The 19,030-nt window shown below is 54.6% G+C and overlaps 1 protein-coding gene across 1 annotated transcript in view; it reads left to right on the plus strand.

Annotated features, from left to right (window-relative positions):
- The window catches only part of NFASC (neurofascin), a 71,550-nt gene that overhangs the window by 15,970 nt on the left and 36,550 nt on the right, over positions 1–19,030 (plus strand). Inside the window, exons 7-18 of the mRNA XM_049634477.1 lie at positions 6,443–6,554; positions 6,940–7,124; positions 8,428–8,559; positions 10,857–11,000; positions 11,641–11,752; positions 12,499–12,665; positions 13,136–13,283; positions 14,548–14,672; positions 15,614–15,658; positions 16,863–16,964; positions 17,270–17,467; positions 18,284–18,354. Coding sequence (XP_049490434.1) covers positions 6,443–6,554; positions 6,940–7,124; positions 8,428–8,559; positions 10,857–11,000; positions 11,641–11,752; positions 12,499–12,665; positions 13,136–13,283; positions 14,548–14,672; positions 15,614–15,658; positions 16,863–16,964; positions 17,270–17,467; positions 18,284–18,354 — 1,541 coding nt within the window. The remainder of the gene's footprint in view (positions 1–6,442; positions 6,555–6,939; positions 7,125–8,427; positions 8,560–10,856; positions 11,001–11,640; positions 11,753–12,498; positions 12,666–13,135; positions 13,284–14,547; positions 14,673–15,613; positions 15,659–16,862; positions 16,965–17,269; positions 17,468–18,283; positions 18,355–19,030) is intronic.

Here is a 19,030-nt window from a genome sequence, read left to right on the forward strand (position 1 = left end):
CCCCCCCCCCCCCCCCCCCGCCCAAGAGCTGGCCTGATCCAGAGCCCTGGGCACTGAGGATTTTGACGGGAAGTTGTTCAAAAGACCGCTGCGGGATTCCACTAATCCTTATCTCATTTGATTGGAAACATAGGATCAAGCCATTAAAGGTCAAGCCTAATTTCTTTCATTAAAAAGAAACTTATCTTATTATTGCCTTCTTTTGCAGGATTTAACCTTTTCTTCCCTTTTTTGGGCTGTTTTATGTTGCTTGTTCTTCACCAGGCACATTTCCTTTTCAAATTTGCCGTGTCTTTCCTTTGCCAAAAAAAAAACCACCGGTTGTTTTCGTGGCTTTGCGTTTCTGTTGTTCTCTCCCTGTTTATGCCTCCATGAGCTCTCCGTGGCCTCCTGTTTGCTCACCTTCTTTTGTTTATTGCAGACAACCCCTATAATGACTCGTCCTTAAGAAACCACCCTGACATATACAGTGGTGAGTCGCCGCGGTAACCTTGGGAGTAACCTTGCCTGTCCTAACCCCAGTTTGCCTAACTCGACTGATACCGTGTCATTAACTCACGCCGGGTGGCAGGGCTGACAGTTGGTCAGACCAGGGTAGGACTTCAGAAGAGCTTCTGGGAGGACTCAGTAGAATCTTAGGAATCAGTGGCGGATGGATGGAGAGCATCTGAGGACAGATGCGTCCGCACGCACGTTGAGGAGGAGACGGAAGTCTGGTTCCTCCTAGTGGTTTATAGTACACGGAAAGCTTTGTGGTACATTTAGTTAGCTCCTACGCGTCTGGATGTGAATTGCCTGCTCTGCAATCTAGCCTTACTTACTGGGGGTGCCGTGTCACAGGCTCCGTGTATCTTTAAAATCCATCTGGCAAATATGAGTGAGAGTTCACTGCTGAGTTCTCTTTTAAGGTAAGTATAAAGGAAGACGGACCATCATCCGTGGCTCTATTGCCTGGGTCTCTTGCCTCCCCCAGCAGTGTGCACAAATGGGTGGGTGCCCACCCACCCACACGCTTGCAAGTCATGGGACACTTTCCATGAGGCATATTTCTGACGTAGCCCACAACCGGTCGCTCAAGCTGATTAGTAGAGTCATTAGCTATTTCCACACCTGAGCCCCCACCCCCCACCATGGCTCAAGAATGTCTTGTTTCCCTTGAGCAGCCAGAGGAAACATCATTTACTGGCTGTGGCGAGGCAGCTGGCCCCCATCATCCGTTACGCCTTGGAAGCTGAGGCTGTAGGTCCCCAGGGGGGTCATTGTGGGCTCAAATAGATAGGAAGTGTCTGCATTGTGATGTGCTAATATAAACAATGATTGGGGTCTGGAGTGGGGGGTGGGAAGGGGGAGTGTGAGCCGGGGAGAGAGGCAAAGGCTCTAACTTGGCATCAAACAGGTAGAACCACACTGAGATTCTGCCAAAGAGATTTACTGCCCAAGGAAGCGGGGGACCTTTGTTGGATTCTGGGCATTGTTTGTTTTCAAAATAATGGGGCCAACTACCGTGGTGTCAAGAGCCCCGGAGCACTGGTGTGGAATGTGCCTTTCTCTAAATTGGATTTCAGATAATCTATTATGGAAGGATTCTCGAAGCTAGAGTGTATCAGAGCCAGAAGGTCCCTTAGAGACCATCTGGTCCAAACTGCTTGCTTTGTGTAAGATAAACTATTCAGGGAGGCATTGTTTTATCAATGGGATAAGTTTGACTGATTCCAGCCACTTAAATTTTGTGACTAGTGGTAGATGTGATTACAGGTGAATGAGTGGGAGTTGTAAGAACCATCCAGGGCTATGAAACGAAGCAAAGCTCGCAAGAACTCACAATGGAGATGGACCGCCTTCTCCTCAATCCAAGGTAGAATGAATGGGGTTGGCCCAAGGATGAAGCCAGCTGGAAGAGGTGTAAAGTCAAAGTGAGGCACATGGTGAACAATGGACAGCTAGGTTGAATGCTTCTAAAAAGACCTAGAAAGTGAAAAGGAAGGAAGATGAAGTCCTTCCTGAGTGCAGAGTTGGACAAAGAGACGATGCAATGAAAAATGCCCAGCGCATCTGTCTGCTTGGCCCCCCATAACGGCATTTTGTTCTAGTGATTTCTACAATGGTTTGGTACCCTCTGAACGTACGCCAAATGTCCAATGACCTGCTCGGTGGCAGGGGGGAGCTGGTCTGAGATTGTAGCTTGCCACTTGGAATTCACCCAGGCAAGAGAAGAGTATGCACTCGAAGGTAGACAGCCTTCCTTGAATTAAACACAGGCTCCGGGAGGTACCACTGAGTGACCTCAGGCAAGTCATTTAATCTCCTCATCTGTAAAATGGGTATGTTACAGGCCCCAGAGAATTGTCATGAATGTTAACCAGGGTAACGTGCGTATGGTTCCCAGCACGGTGTCAGTCAGACACATCAATGATTAGTACGTGTTAGCACATTACTGGTACTGAAGGGAATGGTTTAGTGTTGACTCAAGTTAAGATGGACATAGAGAACCTGAAGAGAAGCCAAAGGAAGAAAGGCTAGCCCAAGTGTGGGAAGAAAGTACTATGGAGGGAGGAACTTGAAGGCAGACTAGAAGAACAAAAGCTATTCAGATCTTCAGCTGTGCTGAGAACTGAATAAAAAAAAAGCTTCAACTGGGGTGCCTGGGTGGCTCAGTCCGTTAAGCATCCGATTCTTGATCTCAGCTCAGGTCTTGATCTCATAGTTGTGAGTTCAAGCCCTCGCTTTGGGCTCAGCACTGGGCTCTGTGCTGGGCATGAAGCCTGCTTTAAAAAAAACACACACACACACACAAAAACTCCAACTATTGCATAAGGGATTTGGGTTATACTTATGGAAGAGATTTCCTGGCAGTGGAAGGTATCAAATGTTACTAGATAAAGAGATTTTTTTTTTTGTCTTCTGGGATTGTTTGGTCAGCTGTTTCTGGGGCCAGAGAGGTGGATGAGATACCACGGATCCAACCTCATGAGTCCTTAATTCCGAGAATTGAAAGCAGCAAATGTGAGATCCAGCTGCCCCTAAAAGCTGTTTCTGGCAGAGGTTCTTAGATACATCCGATGCATTGAACTCCCTTCTGCTAACCCACAGTACTTGACGGAGGGGGGCAACTCAGATTGTCAGCAGTCTTGACCTTTCCTCTCACAGGAGTTGACCAAAACATTTTTTCATTGGCCCTTTAAAGCCAAGGTGGCTGAGACAGTATCATCTCTTGAGGTGTGCCCCCTGGCCAGATTCCCCTAGAAACCCACGAGCCTGTTCTTGAACCACAGCCTGGGAGAGCAGGAAAGGATGGACTGTCCTTGGGCTAGAGGTCAGAGGGGCCCATGTGGGAAGCTCTTCCTGAATCCACCGACATGAGCTTTGGCATCTGGGTTCTGAGTTTGATCAGGTATTCGATCTGACCCCAACCCTGAAGAACAGGGAGAATAAGAGAAGCATCATCTGAATCCCCACCTCAATGAGGGTGGGTGAGATCCTATGATACCCTAGGAGACAGTCATCCTCTACCATTTAGGGTCCTATAGAGTAATCACCTTTGTCTTGGAGACTCTTCCTGAGTCTACTTCTCCAGGGAAAGAAATTAGCCATCTTCCCTTGGGAGCAGTGGCCCCCAAAGCCACCAGCTGGCTTATCCTTCATAAATTATCATTTATCCTATCATAAATTGGCACCTGCTGCAGCTGACCAGTTTTTCATAACCTCTTCTTTGGGTCCAGCCTTCTCAACCCTTCATGATACCGTGTGTCACCTCTTCAAGCCTTCCATGGCCTTAAGAATCCAGTTGAGATGCCTTTGGAGCCTCCTCATTCCCAGCTTCTTTTCCACGTTGGGCTTGACTTTATTTAATGGCCACTGAGGAGGGATGACCTCTTAGCTAAGACAATGGGAACGATATTTAAGGAAAACATAGTGGAAGAGGTTCATCAGGGCAGCTCGCTAAGACAAAAATGTCTTTCTCCCTCACCTCTTTTGCCCTTGGATTTCAGTTTTCTTTGGTTTGAGTAAGAAAGATACTCCCAAAGCTGGCTGTCAGAAGCAGGGACAGATGGGATATCCATCTTTAAAGAGGCGATACAGTATAGTGTCAGAGCACACACTTTGGTGCCAAATGGTCCAGAATCCAAAACACAACTGACTTGTGACCTTGCCAAGTCTGTGGACTCCATTGAGCCTCAGTTCCCTCTGGTGCAAATGGAGGTGGTCCCCCCCAGGTTTGTTGTGAGAATGAACATGACTATGACTATGATGTCTAGAGAGAGCTGTTAGCCCGGGCTTGGCCCGTCATGAATGCTCACCAAATGGTGGCCCTGATTATTGCCTCTGACTTTTAGAATGTTCTTCCCTATATTTTTTGAACCTTGGCTTGTTTCCCAGTAGCTTCTCCTCCTTTGGGATAATTCTGTGGTTGCTAGCCCACATCCTACGAACGGGAGTATTGCTATAACCTTTTTATAGTCACAGCTCCCAGCATTGTCAAGGTCCCCACAGCGAGACTCTGTTCATTTCTCCTCCGTCCCATACTTACTGCTTTGCTGGCCAAGTGTGCTTGTGGTGCTGCGTGCTATGGTGTGAATTAAATGTCCACAGGGTCTCGGGCTGGTTTCTGCAGATTTTGTCCCTGCGTGGAAGGAGTATGCCAACTGAGCTGGCTCTCCCACGTAGTCCGGGGGTTCCCCGCACTCAACAGACTCACCAACCTCACACCAGAGCCACCTGCCCTGAAAGCTCCTTCTCCTCATAGTTCCCTTGACCTTGTGTTGTCTTGACTGTTTGGGTGATTCCACGATAACGGGTGGGAGGAAGCTGCTGCTTTGTATCAGGCTTCCTTGGGACTGAGAGCTGGCTGCCACAAGAGTTACAGACGGTAACCAATTAACCCCATAATGGATTAACCCGTTCAGTAGCCACTGTTGTATATGTGTGTGCCGGTGGGACAAATGAGGACCTCTGCAGAAAGAGAGATAACACGCGGGGTAAACTGTTGCCTTCTTGTCTGTTCCCTTCTCCCCTCGAATCCATCCATCCCACAAACACCGACTGAACGCTCGCTGTGTGCCACATGTTGTGCCAGCCGCCTAACTAACTCTCATCATTTCTTCCCCTGACAAAAGCATAAAATAGACACCAGCTCTAGGAAATGCACTCCCCGATGGCTAATGGAGAGAAGCTGAGTGCCTCTAAGACGGGAGCCCTGCTGACCCAGCCGGGCACCAGCCTGTCCAACAAGCTCCTTTAGGAGACACCGGTGTCGCGGAGACAGGGTTCCCCCGCCACTCTGTCCTCGCTGCCAGCACCCGTTCACAGCCCCTGCCGGGAAGATGCCCTTGTTCCCCTTCCAGGCATCTCTGAGGGCTCCCGGCCCCTGGCAGCTCTGCCTGCCTTCTTCCTCTCACCTCTCCAGCTGAGTCTAAGACCCCTACACCTCTGGGCAGGGGTGCCTCCTCCAGCTTCCCTTTGCTTTGGGGCTCCTGGTGGGAAAACCCTTGCTCTTCTCCCTTCCGTCTTACTGTGCACAGAGCTCCCGGGGAGAGGTGAGGCGCAGGTAAGGTGGGGTCCGCTGTGCTGGAGGTGTGCCCGGACTTTCATGACCCCGTCCACAGCCAAACGGCCATCCTGGCCGTGTCGATCTCCGCGAGCCACCGGGCCTTCCAAACCCACGTGCACGTCACTGATGGCTGCTCCCGCCTAGTTGAATTGTAGATCACCTCCCCCATCTTGGCTGCCACTCCCCACTCCCCCTCCCCCAGTCTCTCACATCCAATTAACACCCTCCTCCCAGCCCCCTTCCAGAGTCATTAGCGAAGAAGCAGAATGGTCTTGGCCCCAGAGTGATTTCCTGTCATCTCTGCTCATTCATTCTCTCCATGTCTTTGCTAAGCCATTAATAATGCTTCCTGCATCTCTGACTGTTCATCTGGGTCTCTGTGGCTTCATCCCAGCTCCTTGTCTCCAGGGTCGCAAAGAGCAGGTTGTCTGTCCTGTGGCCCAATACAGGTCTTCTCGTTCATCCGTTGCTGCTGAGACGGCCTCCCGGTGGTGGCCACTGCACTGGCCTCTGGGGTCCCAACACAAGATGCTCCAGGAATAAACTGCTCACTGCCCGGGCAGCCCCCTCCTCCTTTCCTGGGAAGGAGGGGTTTTCCTAACAAGGGAGGAAGCCGGGCTCCTCTTGCCAGAGCCTTTCAGAACTTAGATGTGCTCACACACATGTGCCAGTGGGGCCGAGGAGCCCTGCGCTTCCTAACACACCTCTCTTAATGATGCCCCGGCCCCTGGGGGGGGGGGGGTTCAGCTGGGAGGGTCCGGGGCTTGGTGCCTCTGAGGGTAAGGGAGTAAGCAGGGGGCGTGATGACACTTCTTTCTAGCCTGACAGCTTTGGCCTAGCTGGGTCCACCCTCTGGGCAGGAGGCTCATGAGAGCTCCTTCTATCCTGTTTCAGCCCGAGGAGTTGCAGAAAGGACCCCCAGCTTCATGTACCCCCAGGGCACGGCGAGCAGTCAGATGGTACTGCGTGGCATGGACCTCGTGCTGGAGTGCATCGCCTCCGGGGTGTACGTACAGCTCGCACCCCCACCTCTGGCCACCCTCCGGGAGGACGCGGGTGGGGGTTTGTGCACGCTCTGTTCTTGCCACGGTTTGGGGGGCAAAACATCGTCCTCTCCATCCCGTTCTGGCTGTTTCCTTCATGGGTAATGGGGAAGGGAGATGGGTAGGCATCCTGGACGTGTGTTAGAACCTCACGTGACTTTACATAAGTCCCTCAGTGCTCTGCAGCCGAGCGTCCCCTCTGTATGGGAGAGGTCGGCTCTCATAGGACACATGTCCTTCTGGGCCCAAGTCCACTTTAAGGTCACCTGGGTGTCCCAGACTCTGTAGAAGAACAGCAGGGCCGCAGCTGGTGATGAGTCCGTGTTTCCCGCTTGGTCCCTCTCCCAGCCCGACACCAGATATCGCGTGGTACAAGAAAGGTGGGGACCTCCCATCAGACAAGGCCAAGTTTGAGAACTTTAACAAGGCTCTGCGCATCACCAACGTCTCTGAGGAGGACTCTGGAGAGTATTTCTGCCTGGCCTCCAACAAGATGGGCAGCATCCGGCACACGATCTCGGTGAGAGTAAAGGGTACGTTGTGTGTATTTCTCATTATGCTGATTTTGCCAGCCCTACATGCCACGACCACCCTTCCCTCTGGGGGGCGGGCCGGGTGAGCAGGGGAGACCCAGCAACACTCTGGTTCGTGGTAAGTGACCTGCCAGGGACGGTGTCACCCCGTGGATGTGAGAGAGAGAGAGAGAGAGTGTGTGTGTGTGTGTGTGTGTGTGTGTGTGTACACGGTGGGTACTAAGGGAAAGAGACCCACCGTGACCATCACCCACCTCTCTGTTGTGCCCAGGGCTCCCTCCACAAGAATGTACCTCCATGGTCCATTTGGATTTCACCCAGAGCCTTGTCTTTCTTTACTTTCGCATTTTAATTCACGGCGTGTCGTTTTGGCCCTGTGCTGTCTGTGTACTTGTGTGTGGTTCTTTTTACAAATGGGGAATTATCACAACCCAAATTGTTTTTTAAAAAAATCACGTCCCTCTCCCCCGAGCACGGATGGCCCCCCTGAGCTATCGCGGGCAATAAAGCACGTGCCTTTCTGGGTCCCCGCCACAGGTGGGTAGGGTGCACCAGTCGCCTCTCAGCCCGGGGCCGAAAGGACGGTGGGGACGGTGAGGTCTGATGCCAATAGTACAAGAACTTCCGTAGCATGCGGTCAGCTGATCCTGTGACTTTGGTCTCAGCACGACACTCGGACCGAGGGTTCTTGGCCTTGTTGGGGGCATCAAGATCTTTGACAATCTGATGCAAAGGAACCTCTCAGAAAAAAGTCCACATGTCCACAATTAGAAGGGCTAGCCAGCGCTGCCCTACCAGAGCCCAGTGTCTAAAAGAATAAATACGAGGTCTTTTCTAAATAGTCAGATCTTGCAGCGATAGCCATAGAAACCCAGAGGGGCCAGCCCCGTGCGCACTTGACCACCCTCCCTGGCTCGAGCCCTTGGATGCACATCATGAACACCTGTGGGGCTCTAAAAGCATTTGCTGCCCAAGCCTCCTCCCCTGAGGATTCTGACTTAATAGGTCTCCGACAGGCCCCAGTGTCCGTGTTTGTTAAAAGCTCTTCAGAGGATTCTAACGAGCGGCCCCAGTTTAGAACTATTGTTCTGCGAACTCAAAATAGACCGGGTGGCATCTGTGGCTCCAAGCCAGCCAAAGGCAGGCTGGACTGAGTCATCCCATGAGGATGAGCCCTGGGCAGGTGGTGAGGGCCTGGAGCTGGCACCCAGGGGCTCCTGCCTTCCTAGAGGGAGCCGGTCTGGTGTCTTCGGCCTGCCCCATGCCGGCTAACCGCCCTGCCTGCACTGTGTTTGTCTTCCAGCTGCTCCCTACTGGCTGGACGAACCCAAGAACCTTATCCTGGCTCCTGGCGAGGACGGGAGACTGGTGTGTCGAGCCAATGGGAACCCCAAGCCCACCGTCCAGTGGATGGTAAACGGGGAACCTTTGCAATGTAAGTAACGAGCCGTGGTCTCACCCGACTCCGCTGTCTCTCCTGTCTCTGCTGAGGCTCCAGATCCCCATCCCTCTGGGCCAGCCCCAGTGGTCCCAGAAGTGAAGTCAAAGAACAGCCCCTTGGCTGCTGCTTCTGGAGCGTCCCATCCCTGTGGACATCTCAAGAGACAGGAAATCTGCCTCACCTTTGTGCGAGAGGACAGGAAACCTGTCGGTAGTTCCCCAGACCCTGCTCTCTGCTGAGGGCGAAATGAAAAGCAGGTTGGATGTGAGGAAGAACCTCCCCATGACAGCAGAGATGTGCCAGCACAGTTAATGAGTATGCCCAGATTTGGGGAAATTGCATCCTGCCCGATGGCTGGAGTAGGTGATTCCAGGGCCCCTTCCAGATGGGGCTGTTTGTCGAGTTTTCCCGTCATATTCTCGCCAGTTGCGTTCACATTAGAAAATGTCCTTGTGGATCTCCATGAGAGTGCAGCATGCCCGCACCGTCCGGTGCTGAGCACATACCTTCCCCCTCCCCCCCCCACCCCCCCGTCAGTGTCCTTCCACTCCTGAGCACATAGCTTCCCCCACCCGTCGGTGTCCTTCCACTGGGCACAAGCAGAGACACGGACGCCGCCTGCCCTCTGCTGTTGTGTCCTGACAGCACTTTGGGAACAGGGCAGACAAAGGCACCAGACTTCACAGCACCATTAAATAAATGCAGAGCCCAGGACTTGCAACTGAGCCTGGAAAGGTCACCGGTCACTTAAAGGGAGTGACTGAGAGGAAAGTGGGCTCCATGAGAATTGTCAGGGAAGGAGGCATTGGAGTTGCTGGCGTTGACTTCTTTGTGCCTTTTTGCTGAGTGGGGACTTGGGGACGGGTGATAAGGATGCTGACCGTGTCTTCATTTACCTCCTGCTGATTCCCCAGTTCCGGGCTGACACTTGCTATCTGTGGAGTGGCGCCTGAGGGGCCAGACCTGGGGTGGCCCTCGGCCCACTGCTGCTGTGGGTCTGAGCGATGCTGGATGGGTTCACAGACCATCCAAGCCAAGGCACCCGGTCCAGCCCAGGAATCTTAGAGCAGAAAGTCACCTTCTAGCAAAAGCTGGGAAAGTGGCAATTCTTTACACTTCTAGAACACTATTCATACAGCTCATTATCATTCTCTTTTTTTTAATTTTTTAAATTTTTTAAATGTTTTTTAATTTATTTTTGAGACAGAGAGAGACAGAGCATGAACAGGGGAGGGACAGAGAGAGAGCGAGACACAGAATCTGAAGCAGGCTCCAGGCTCTGAGCTGTCAGCACAGAGCCTGATGCGGGGCTCGAACTCACAGACCGCGAGATCATGACCTGAGCTGAAGTCGGATGCTTAACCGACTGAGCCACTTGGCACCCCCCCTTTTTTTAAATGTTTATTATCATTCTCTTAATAAGCTCCTCAGAGTAGGATGGGAGTAATTCTTCCCCGTTTGACAGAGAAGGGAAATGAGGCCCAGAAAGATTTATTGGTTTGTCCCAGTCCCAGACTGACATGTGAACAGGACTGAGACCCCACAGCCACTCCTCAGCCCCGGCTGTCTGCATCACAAGCCAGCCGTACTAGAAGAACCGTGGGAGCAAATGTTCTCTCTCGGTTTAGGATACGTTTCTTGGGATGATCAGGAAGCTTTGGCAAACCTAGGGACTCATTCAGTTTCAACAGGCATTGGCTTATGGGTTTAACTCGGAATGTTTGAAGAATGCTCTGCTCAGAGGATGGGAAGGTGGTAGGTCCCATCCGGTTGTACTTTCCTTTGTCCTTTTCAAAACATTTGGGTGTGCACACATTGGATTAAAATAATAACGACCATCATAATCTGTGTGTGCCAGGCCTCTGCTGATGAGTTTATGCATGCATAACATCTCAGGTCACCATCCTGAGAGCCCCGCAGGGTGACATATCATCCCCATCCCGCACACAAGGATGCTGGAGCTTCAGCAACTGAATAAAGCCGGCAGGTGATGCGGTTAGAATTCAAACCCCTTTCTGTTGCCGCGGCTTATGCTGTCAACCACGTCTGCCCAGCTGCGGAATAGGAGGAACAGGGATTCACAGTCCCATGGGACAGACTGAGGGACAAACCCCAGTGGGTTTATGATGGGCCCAAAGTCACACAGCTAGGCAGCAGTCGAGCCGGAAGCCGGGACTTCTGGTGCTTCTTCCACAGCACCCCGGTCGTCCTAGGGGGCCCTGGCCAGAGCCCCAAGTGCCCTCCACCCTGCCCCTCCTGTTGCTCACGTGGACCGTCTTTCCTATCTGAAGCGGCACCACCCAACCCAAACCGCGAGGTGGCTGGGGACACCATCATCTTCCGGGACACCCAGATCAGCAGCAGGGCTGTGTACCAGTGCAACACGTCCAACGAGCACGGCTACCTGCTGGCCAACGCCTTCGTCAGTGTGCTGGGTGAGTGCACCCCTCCGCTCGCCCTCAGTGCAGCCTCCCTGGGTGTTCTTCTCCAGAGATCAGCCAGGCTGGGTGGGGTAAGAGAGCGGCGGGATGGGGGAAGCATGGACACTGAAGATGAATTTTCTGGGGAGGATGAGGGACGTCGGACCCATGGATCTGGATGTGTGGACAATTAGTTCCCTGTTAGAAGTCGGTTTGGGGCCCTTTCCCCCTCCAGATGACGGGGAGGAACCTGTCTCACCCCTTCCACTATCCAGGCCAGTTCTGCCTGTGTTCTCAGTGTCCTGGGGGTAGGAAATGGTTCTGAATCCGTTGGTGTCCCTCCCAGAGCAGGGAGAGGGCAGAGGCGACCGGGAGATGCCTTGGGGTTGTGGAGGGGGAGTTATAGAACCTGCTGGATAATCTGGGGAGGCCCTTTGCAGAAGCCGGACTAGATGTAGCGTAGGCTGAGGGTAGATGGGTGACCCTCCTTCCTCACCCAACCCTGAGAAGCTTCTTAAAGGAGGAGGTTTGACGGGGGAAAGGATGTTGGGGATTAGAGAGCTGCTATGCCACCGAGGCACCTAGAAGAACTGGGGGGCTGGTAGCTGGAAAAGCTGGCCCCCCCCAGCCAAGACCCATTCTCCGGGACTTGCAGACGTGCCCCCTCGGATGCTGTCACCCCGGAACCAGCTCATTAGGGTGATCCTGTACAACCGGACGCGGCTGGACTGCCCGTTCTTTGGGTCTCCCATCCCCACACTCCGATGGTAAGTTTTAGGAGACCAGGCGTCCCCCCTGGGGTCCTGTCTTATGGTGCCCGTTCCCATCAGGTCCACATTAGGCATTCAGTAAGACCTGGGAACATTAAAGGGTGGAAGCCAGGAGGAAGTTGGCAGATCATTGAGGTCAGCCCCCTCGTTTATTTTTTATTTAGTTAGTTTTAGAGACAGAGAGAGAGAGAGTGAGAGTGGGGGAGGAGCAAAGGGAGAAAGAAAATCCCAAGCAGGCTCTGCTGATAGCACAGAGCCCGATGCAAGGCTCAAACTCATGAACCATGAGATCATGACCTGAGCCGAAATCAAGAGTCGGACACTTGGGCGCCTGGGTGGCTCAGTCGGTTAGGCGTCCGACTTCGGCTCAGATCATGATTTTTATGATCCGTGAGTTCAAGCCCCGCATCGGGCTCTGTGCTGACAGCTCGGAGCCTGGAGCCTGCTTCCGATTCTGTGTCTCCCTCTGTCTCTGCCCCTCTCCCACTCATGCTCTGTCTCTGTCTCTCAAAAATAAATTGACGTTAAAAAAAATAAAAGTTGGACACTTAACCAACTGAGCCACCCAGCTGCCCTCCTTTATTGTGCAGAGAAGAAAACTTGCCAGGGTCGCCCAGTGGTTGGAGGTGGACCCTGCAGGGCTCAGGCTCCAGGCTGCCCGCACAGCCTCTCGAGAGGTTGCCACCCCACTCCCTTGGGCCAGTCCTCTCAGTATGCTTCGTGTTGTGCTGCTCTGTTGTGAGGTTTAAGAACGGGCAAGGCAGCAACCTGGATGGTGGCAACTACCATGTCTATGAGAACGGCAGCCTGGAAATCAAGATGATCCGCAAAGAGGACCAAGGCATCTACACCTGCGTCGCCACCAACATCCTGGGCAAAGCTGAAAACCAGGTCCGCCTGGAGGTCAAAGGTAAAGGAGAGGGTTGGTAGGTAGAGGGCGGTGTGGGGGCAGGCGAGGAAGCCATCGCCACAAAGCAATTCCTGTGCGCTGTTCCCTTTGAAAATGCACCACACGTAATGTCTGATCCCTGATGGGACCCTCCCTGTGCGTCTGTGTGTCCTCGAGGGTTTCCAGCTGGCCTGGGTGCTGGGAACACCAAGCCATTCTCAGCCTGGTCCATGTGGAATTAAAGAGGGAAGCCTGAGACCCCACCAACACCCCACTACACCCCAGAAAGTGCATCATCTATTCCCAAGCCAGACAGAAAGGACTTGGGGATTGTTTACTACTTGGAATCACTCATTCATATAACTGAATGTGACCTTCTGCCACCTTCCGTGGTCGGTCTAACCTTGAGGTCACGCGCGTCACACGGTGAGGCCACGTGGGGTGGTGGGCAGAGGCCACGCCAGTGATGACCTCCCTCGGCTTCTCCACAGACCCCACCAGGATCTACCGGATGCCCGAGGACCAGGTCGCCAAAAGGGGCACCACGGTGCAGCTGGAGTGTCGGGTGAAGCACGACCCCTCCCTGAAGCTCACGGTCTCCTGGCTGAAGGATGACGAGCCCCTTTACATCGGAAACAGGTTTCTGCTCCTTCCCTCTCTCTCCCTGCCACGAGTCTGGGACCGTTTCCTTCCCCCTTGCTCTTGGCGACGCACTGAGGAACCCAGGGACAGGGAACCTGTGTCGTGCGTGCAGAGGGTCGTGGCAGCATTAGTGACTCCCCAACCCCGGGTCCCTCTCTCCCTCTCCCCCCAGCTCTCTGCCTCTCCCCTCCTCTTCCTTCTCCCTCTCCTCCTTTTCCCACTCCTTTCTCTCTTCCCTTCTCTCTTCCAGTCTCCCCTCCCCCCTTTTCCTCCTCCCTATGCTCTCCTCCTTCCTGCAAGGCTGGCGGCAACGTCCTCAGACCTGCTTGCAGTGCCCCTGTTCTCCAGCAGAGGGCAGGGCAAGCCCGAGTCGCCGGCCACCAGAGTGCCCGTGGGGCGTCCGAGCCCGTAGGCAACTTGGACTCTTACCAGACCACCCCAGCCTCCCGCGTCCGGATTTAAGTGATGTAGGGGAAGGGGAAGCATTGATAGTGTCTAAAAGTCCCCACGGGGGTCTCTAATGTGCAGTCCATGTTGGGAATGGCTGTTCCAAGCCTTCCTCCACGGGGCTCTTTGTTGTACCCTCTAACATCCCCGGGGGTGTTTGTGCAGAGCCCTGAGGTCGCGCATGGGGAACAGCGGTTTCCACGATCATCTCGCTTCTCCAGGGGTGTACCCTGCAGACAGGCGCAGGCATCTGTGCACTCAGTGGATACTCAGAGCTCCACCAGCCCGCCCTGCTCCGTGGTGCCCCCCTCCCTCAGCAGGAGAGAGTTCAGAGGAGCCCAGGGCGCCTGGCCTGAGCCTGGGTGCTAGACTGGCCTGGGCTGAAGTGAGAGCCAGAAGTAGGGGAAGAGGAGGGATACCAGCCCGCCTGTTGAGGCGTGGACCTAACTGTGTCCTAATTTGGGAGGGGAGCGCAGCACAGGAAAGACACAGACGATATGGCCACTGGGGCATTCGAGCGCAAGGAACGTGGGTCAGGGCCGCTCCCGCTTCACCCACTTCCCCTTCCCCCTCCGTCAGGCACCTCAGGGCGCCAGGTGACAGTGAGGACCGTGCCTCTCTCGCAGCATTGAGAGGGGGGCCTCCTGTCGCCTGGGAGGGGCTGTGGCTGCCCAGGCCGGCCTGTGACGCTCCCCTCTCTGACTTGCCACCCCCCCCGCTCCAGGGAGAAAGCAGACAGTGCCCGGGGCTCCCCCCAGCCCCCCACTGTCTGCCCGCTCGCCCTCCTCCCGACCCCTCCCTGGTGCCCTTGCAGGATGAAGAAGGAGGACGACTCCCTGACCATCTTTGGTGTGGCTGAGCGAGACCAGGGGAGTTACACGTGCGTTGCCAGCACTGAGCTGGACCAAGACTTGGCCAAGGCCTACCTTACTGTGCTAGGTAACTGCCACCGCTCACACGCGCTCTGACCCCCGCCCCCCGCCCCCGCCCCCCCTTCCCGAGGCCAGAGAAGCTGTGGGCCTTGGACGGCTCCCAGGGCCCTGCCTGTGGTCAGCGGGCTGGTCAGGCACGGTGGTCTCCTGCCATTTGATCTGAGGGTTAGGAAGCTGCTCCTTTCAGAACGTGCTGGGCTGGACACCGTACCTCCTGAGTGGAACCATTAACTCGCCCAAATCCTCAGCTGAAGGGTTCCTGAGCGAGAGAGGGAAGGTGGACAGGGGGTTCTTCTCGTGATCATTTTTACCAACTTCACAGCTGCCTCTCTACCGCTACGCCAGTGAAAACAGTCCATGGTTGAAGCGAGACTGAATTTTGACTTTATTCTGGGAACGCCCTCTGCCAGCCTCCCTCCCCCTCCCACCTCCGGTTTCTTGAGGGGATTTCACGGAACGCGGTGCACTTAGCAAAATGATTCCATCACGTCCTGCCCTGTGTCCGGGCCAGACTGTAAATACTAAGCCATCCTAACCCCAGAGGAAGGTAGCCTTTCCCATCCAGGGAGGCACATCCCCTGGTGTCACCTCATCACCTCTGTCCTCTTTCTGGGCGTCCCATTGCCCCTGCTGTTGGTACACCCTGTCTCTTCTGCGGTGGTGGTACACAGCTGCCGGGGACGGTGGTTCCAGGCACACGGTGGCACTGGGATGGGAAGGAGACGAGTCCCCCTGCCCCCACGCCAGCCGTGGAAGAAACAAAACGACCTCTATAAGACATGGCGGCGGGGGGGGGGGGGGGTCTCCGTGGAAGGGCAGGTGAAGCTGTGCCTTGAACACCTCAGCCCGGGGCAGCTGTTCAAGCCTCGGCCGCCTATTCCCATCCTTCTGGAACACCTGTAACCCTGGATAACCTGCTAACCTGGATAACCCGTCTTACCTTTGCAGCTGATCAGGCCACTCCAACTAACCGTTTGGCTGCCCTGCCCAAAGGTAATTCGTACTAATCACGGGACCCTCGCCAGAACCTTCTCTAGGTAGTGGGGAGGGTGGAGCCCGAGGAGGAAGGTGCTACAGGACAGGCTGTGCAGTGCGTAGGCAAGTGGGTAACGCTCCCCACTTCCCAGGGTCCCGCCCGCACCTCCCAGCCCCGCCGCAGCCCTACTCCGGGCTTCCCACGCTTTTCGCGGGTGAGGCTGCTGTTCCACCCCATCCCCTACTTGTGGCCACGCTCACCGCTTCCCGGTGGTGGCCCGTTCTGTCCCCACAGCTTTGGCCGCAGAAGCGTATAGGCTGCTGTCGGGAAGGCCCACCCGCTTCAAGTTCTCTGTAGGCCCATCTCGTTCGCGGGCTCTCCACATCGGCTGCTATGTACCTATTCACACTCTGCATTTACACGTGTGCACACAAACACGAACGTGGGCTCGGGTGACTCACCTTCCGGATCCTCCCAGCAACCAGCCAGAATCTAGAAATAACTGGGTCGAGGAGCCAGGGTGGGGAAATGGCATGCGTACCACACCGGTCCGGGGTGAGGTAGCTTTACCCCCGGGCCAGGAGGGCCCTCACACCCACTGAGGAAATCCGGTGAGACTGGAGCCCCCAAAGGTGCCTCCCCCACCCCTGTTTGGATGTTTGCGGGGCGCTTCTGTCCTGCTGTCCACCACTGAAACTTCTAGGCTAAGTCCCTGTCTCCTCCCTGGCCCGGTCCTCTGCCTTTGTCCCTCCCCTGCGCCTAACCGGTCTGCCTCACTCAGCACTCCAGACACCCTCCCAGACCCCTGCCCCCTCAAAGCCTTGGCAGAGTAGAAGGTAATTATCCAGAGAAAAGGAGACAAAACCCCACACTTCCTCGCCAGCTTTCCCAAGGGTCACAAGCATGGGTCTCGTGAAAAGGGCAGCATTTGCCAAACACTTGCACCTAAGAGTATCCACAGAAATGGGATAGGTCGGTCCCAGTTCTCTCTGTGCCCTACATCCTTTGATGCTTTTGGGGTGGGGGTGGAATTTGGAGTCTCCTCTTTGTTCTACCTCGGCCCCCTGAGGGAATGGGGCAGGCCAGGGTCGATTCCTGCTGGCGGTGACCACAGCCCATCAGGGACCTGTCATAGGACAGGGTCCAGGGCTGGGGCCAGCACAAGGACGGGACGCCTCTAACTGGGGAGTGCCGCGTGCTGTGTTCTTCCTCTACTGCCAGGACGGCCGGACCGACCCCGGGACCTGGAGCTCACCGACCTGGCCGAGAGGAGCGTGAGGCTGACGTGGATCCCAGGGGACGATAACAACAGCCCCATCACAGGTCAGCCAGGGGCCCCGCGCTCTGATCCAGAAGCGAGGGAGGGATGGCAGCCTGCTCTCTGGTAGCAGCCGGAGGCTTTGACCGGGTCTCTGGTCCTGCTTCTGTTCCACTTGACACGTGCCCTGGGCTGTTCCCAGAGCACACGGAGGCCTCGGTTCCCCTTTCGGTGTCTTGGGAGGAACCTGTGCGTGCCTTTGCCCACCCAAGGGAGATGATAGAGACTAGCGGAAACCACGAGGGAGTACTTGGCAGAAGAACTCTGCTAGCTCAGCTCCCAAACAGCGCCGTCTTCCTTGCCCCCTCAGACTACGTCGTCCAGTTCGAAGAGGACCAGTTCCAGCCGGGGGTCTGGCATGACCATTCCAAGTTCCCGGGCAGCGTCAACTCCGCCGTCCTCCAGCTGTCCCCATACGTCAACTACCAGTTCCGGGTCATTGCCATCAACGAGGTGGGCAGCAGCCACCCCAGCCTCCCCTCCGAGCGCTACCGAACCAGCGGGGCGCGTGAGTACCCGAGGGCGGACGGACCGGGCGCTGAAACCAGGTGCCCTGAGGTCAAACGGAGTTCCCCCAGTTTCTGGCCGCAGGAACGAACGTGGGCGGGTTATTTGACGTTTCCGAGGTTCGACCTCTTCATCGGGGGAATAGCGGCACCTCCTCCCTCACGGGGCTTTCGTTTGAAAATGCGGTTTGGGTACTTCCCATGACGCCTGGCATCTAGTGAGCACACAGCAAATGTTGGCTGTGATGTCTTATTATTACTAACATCCTTAATAATTCTTGGTGATCTGCCTTAAAGGGAAGTGCAAGGGCAGAGATTTGCAGTAGAAATACGTAATCCGGTGTTATGTCAGATTTCTTTTCCTATCCCACTTGGGGTCGTGTTTAGATTTCTGAAAACACACCAGCTCATTGAGCATGGGGCTGCTCCCCCAAAATGTTAAATGCCGGGGATAAACCAGTCTGGTATTAAACTTAGTAGATAATCCACGAAGGGGATAATCCACATTGAGTTAGCTGTCTGGACCATCCAAAGTATGGAAAGCCTTATGATAAATGCCGTCTGGCGAGGGATTAAAATTCAAAAGAAATTAGTGCTGCTTGTAGGGGCAGGGGGTTAAGTCTTAGCTAGGAAGGCACGTCATACACATGAGAAAACAGCGGAGCGAGTTCAGTTACCTGTGGGCTAGAGCGTGGAGAGATGCTGAGAAAAGACAGAACACAGAAGGGACGGGTCGGGTGGGAGGGAGAGAGTTTGGTGGCTCACTGTGCTCTGGTGAAGCGAATTGGACTTGAACTTTGCATCCATTTGGGTTCCAGCCCCTGAGTCCAATCCCGCCGACGTGAAGGGAGAAGGGACCAGAAAGAACAACATGGAGATCACGTGGACGGTAAGGGTCCCTCCCAGTCCCCCGTCTTGATGGGCCTGCTCTCTTGGCCTTGAGCACCTGGAAGCCCTTGCTCTCGACACCCCTGCGAACCCAAGGCCACTCTCTGCACCGGACATCCAGAAAGCAAACAGGAGCATGTCTAAAAGCAAGATTTAAGACAGGAGGAAGGAGCAGGGGTGACCAAGGAACATAGACAGCTCGTCTGGCAAAATCAGAGAGAGTACCAGCAGACATAAAATGGACTACTCTCTAGAAGAAAGAGGAGTTTAGGTTGGATTCTAGAAAAGATTTAGCCTAAACGTGTATACCTAGCTTTGGCGTGTTCTGGGGCCCTCCCACTGGAGCTGGTTGGGGGTAGAAGGAAGACCAGTATCCGAGGTTCTTTCAGTGCAGGCTTCCTTTTGGTCCAGGAATGAACTAGATGAAATAAAAGCTTCCCTCCAGGCCAGGGTTGAAAAAAATCCCATCTTCATTTTGGCTCACCGACTATATTTTCCCAACCAAAATTGGGATACGTGGTCTCCAAATGACTTTTGCTGCAAACCACTTCCAAGTCTGCGAGGTGCACGTTCAGCCACTGAAATATTAACATTTCTGTGCTGCCACCATGAGTAACAGAAGCAGGGAGATAACAGCATTGGGGATGATGGCCGTCCCCATCGTTCTGAGGGCTCGG

The sequence above is a fragment of the Panthera uncia genome, chromosome F1, assembly GCF_023721935.1.
Source record: "Panthera uncia isolate 11264 chromosome F1, Puncia_PCG_1.0, whole genome shotgun sequence".
Classification (NCBI taxonomy): Eukaryota; Metazoa; Chordata; class Mammalia; order Carnivora; family Felidae; genus Panthera; species Panthera uncia.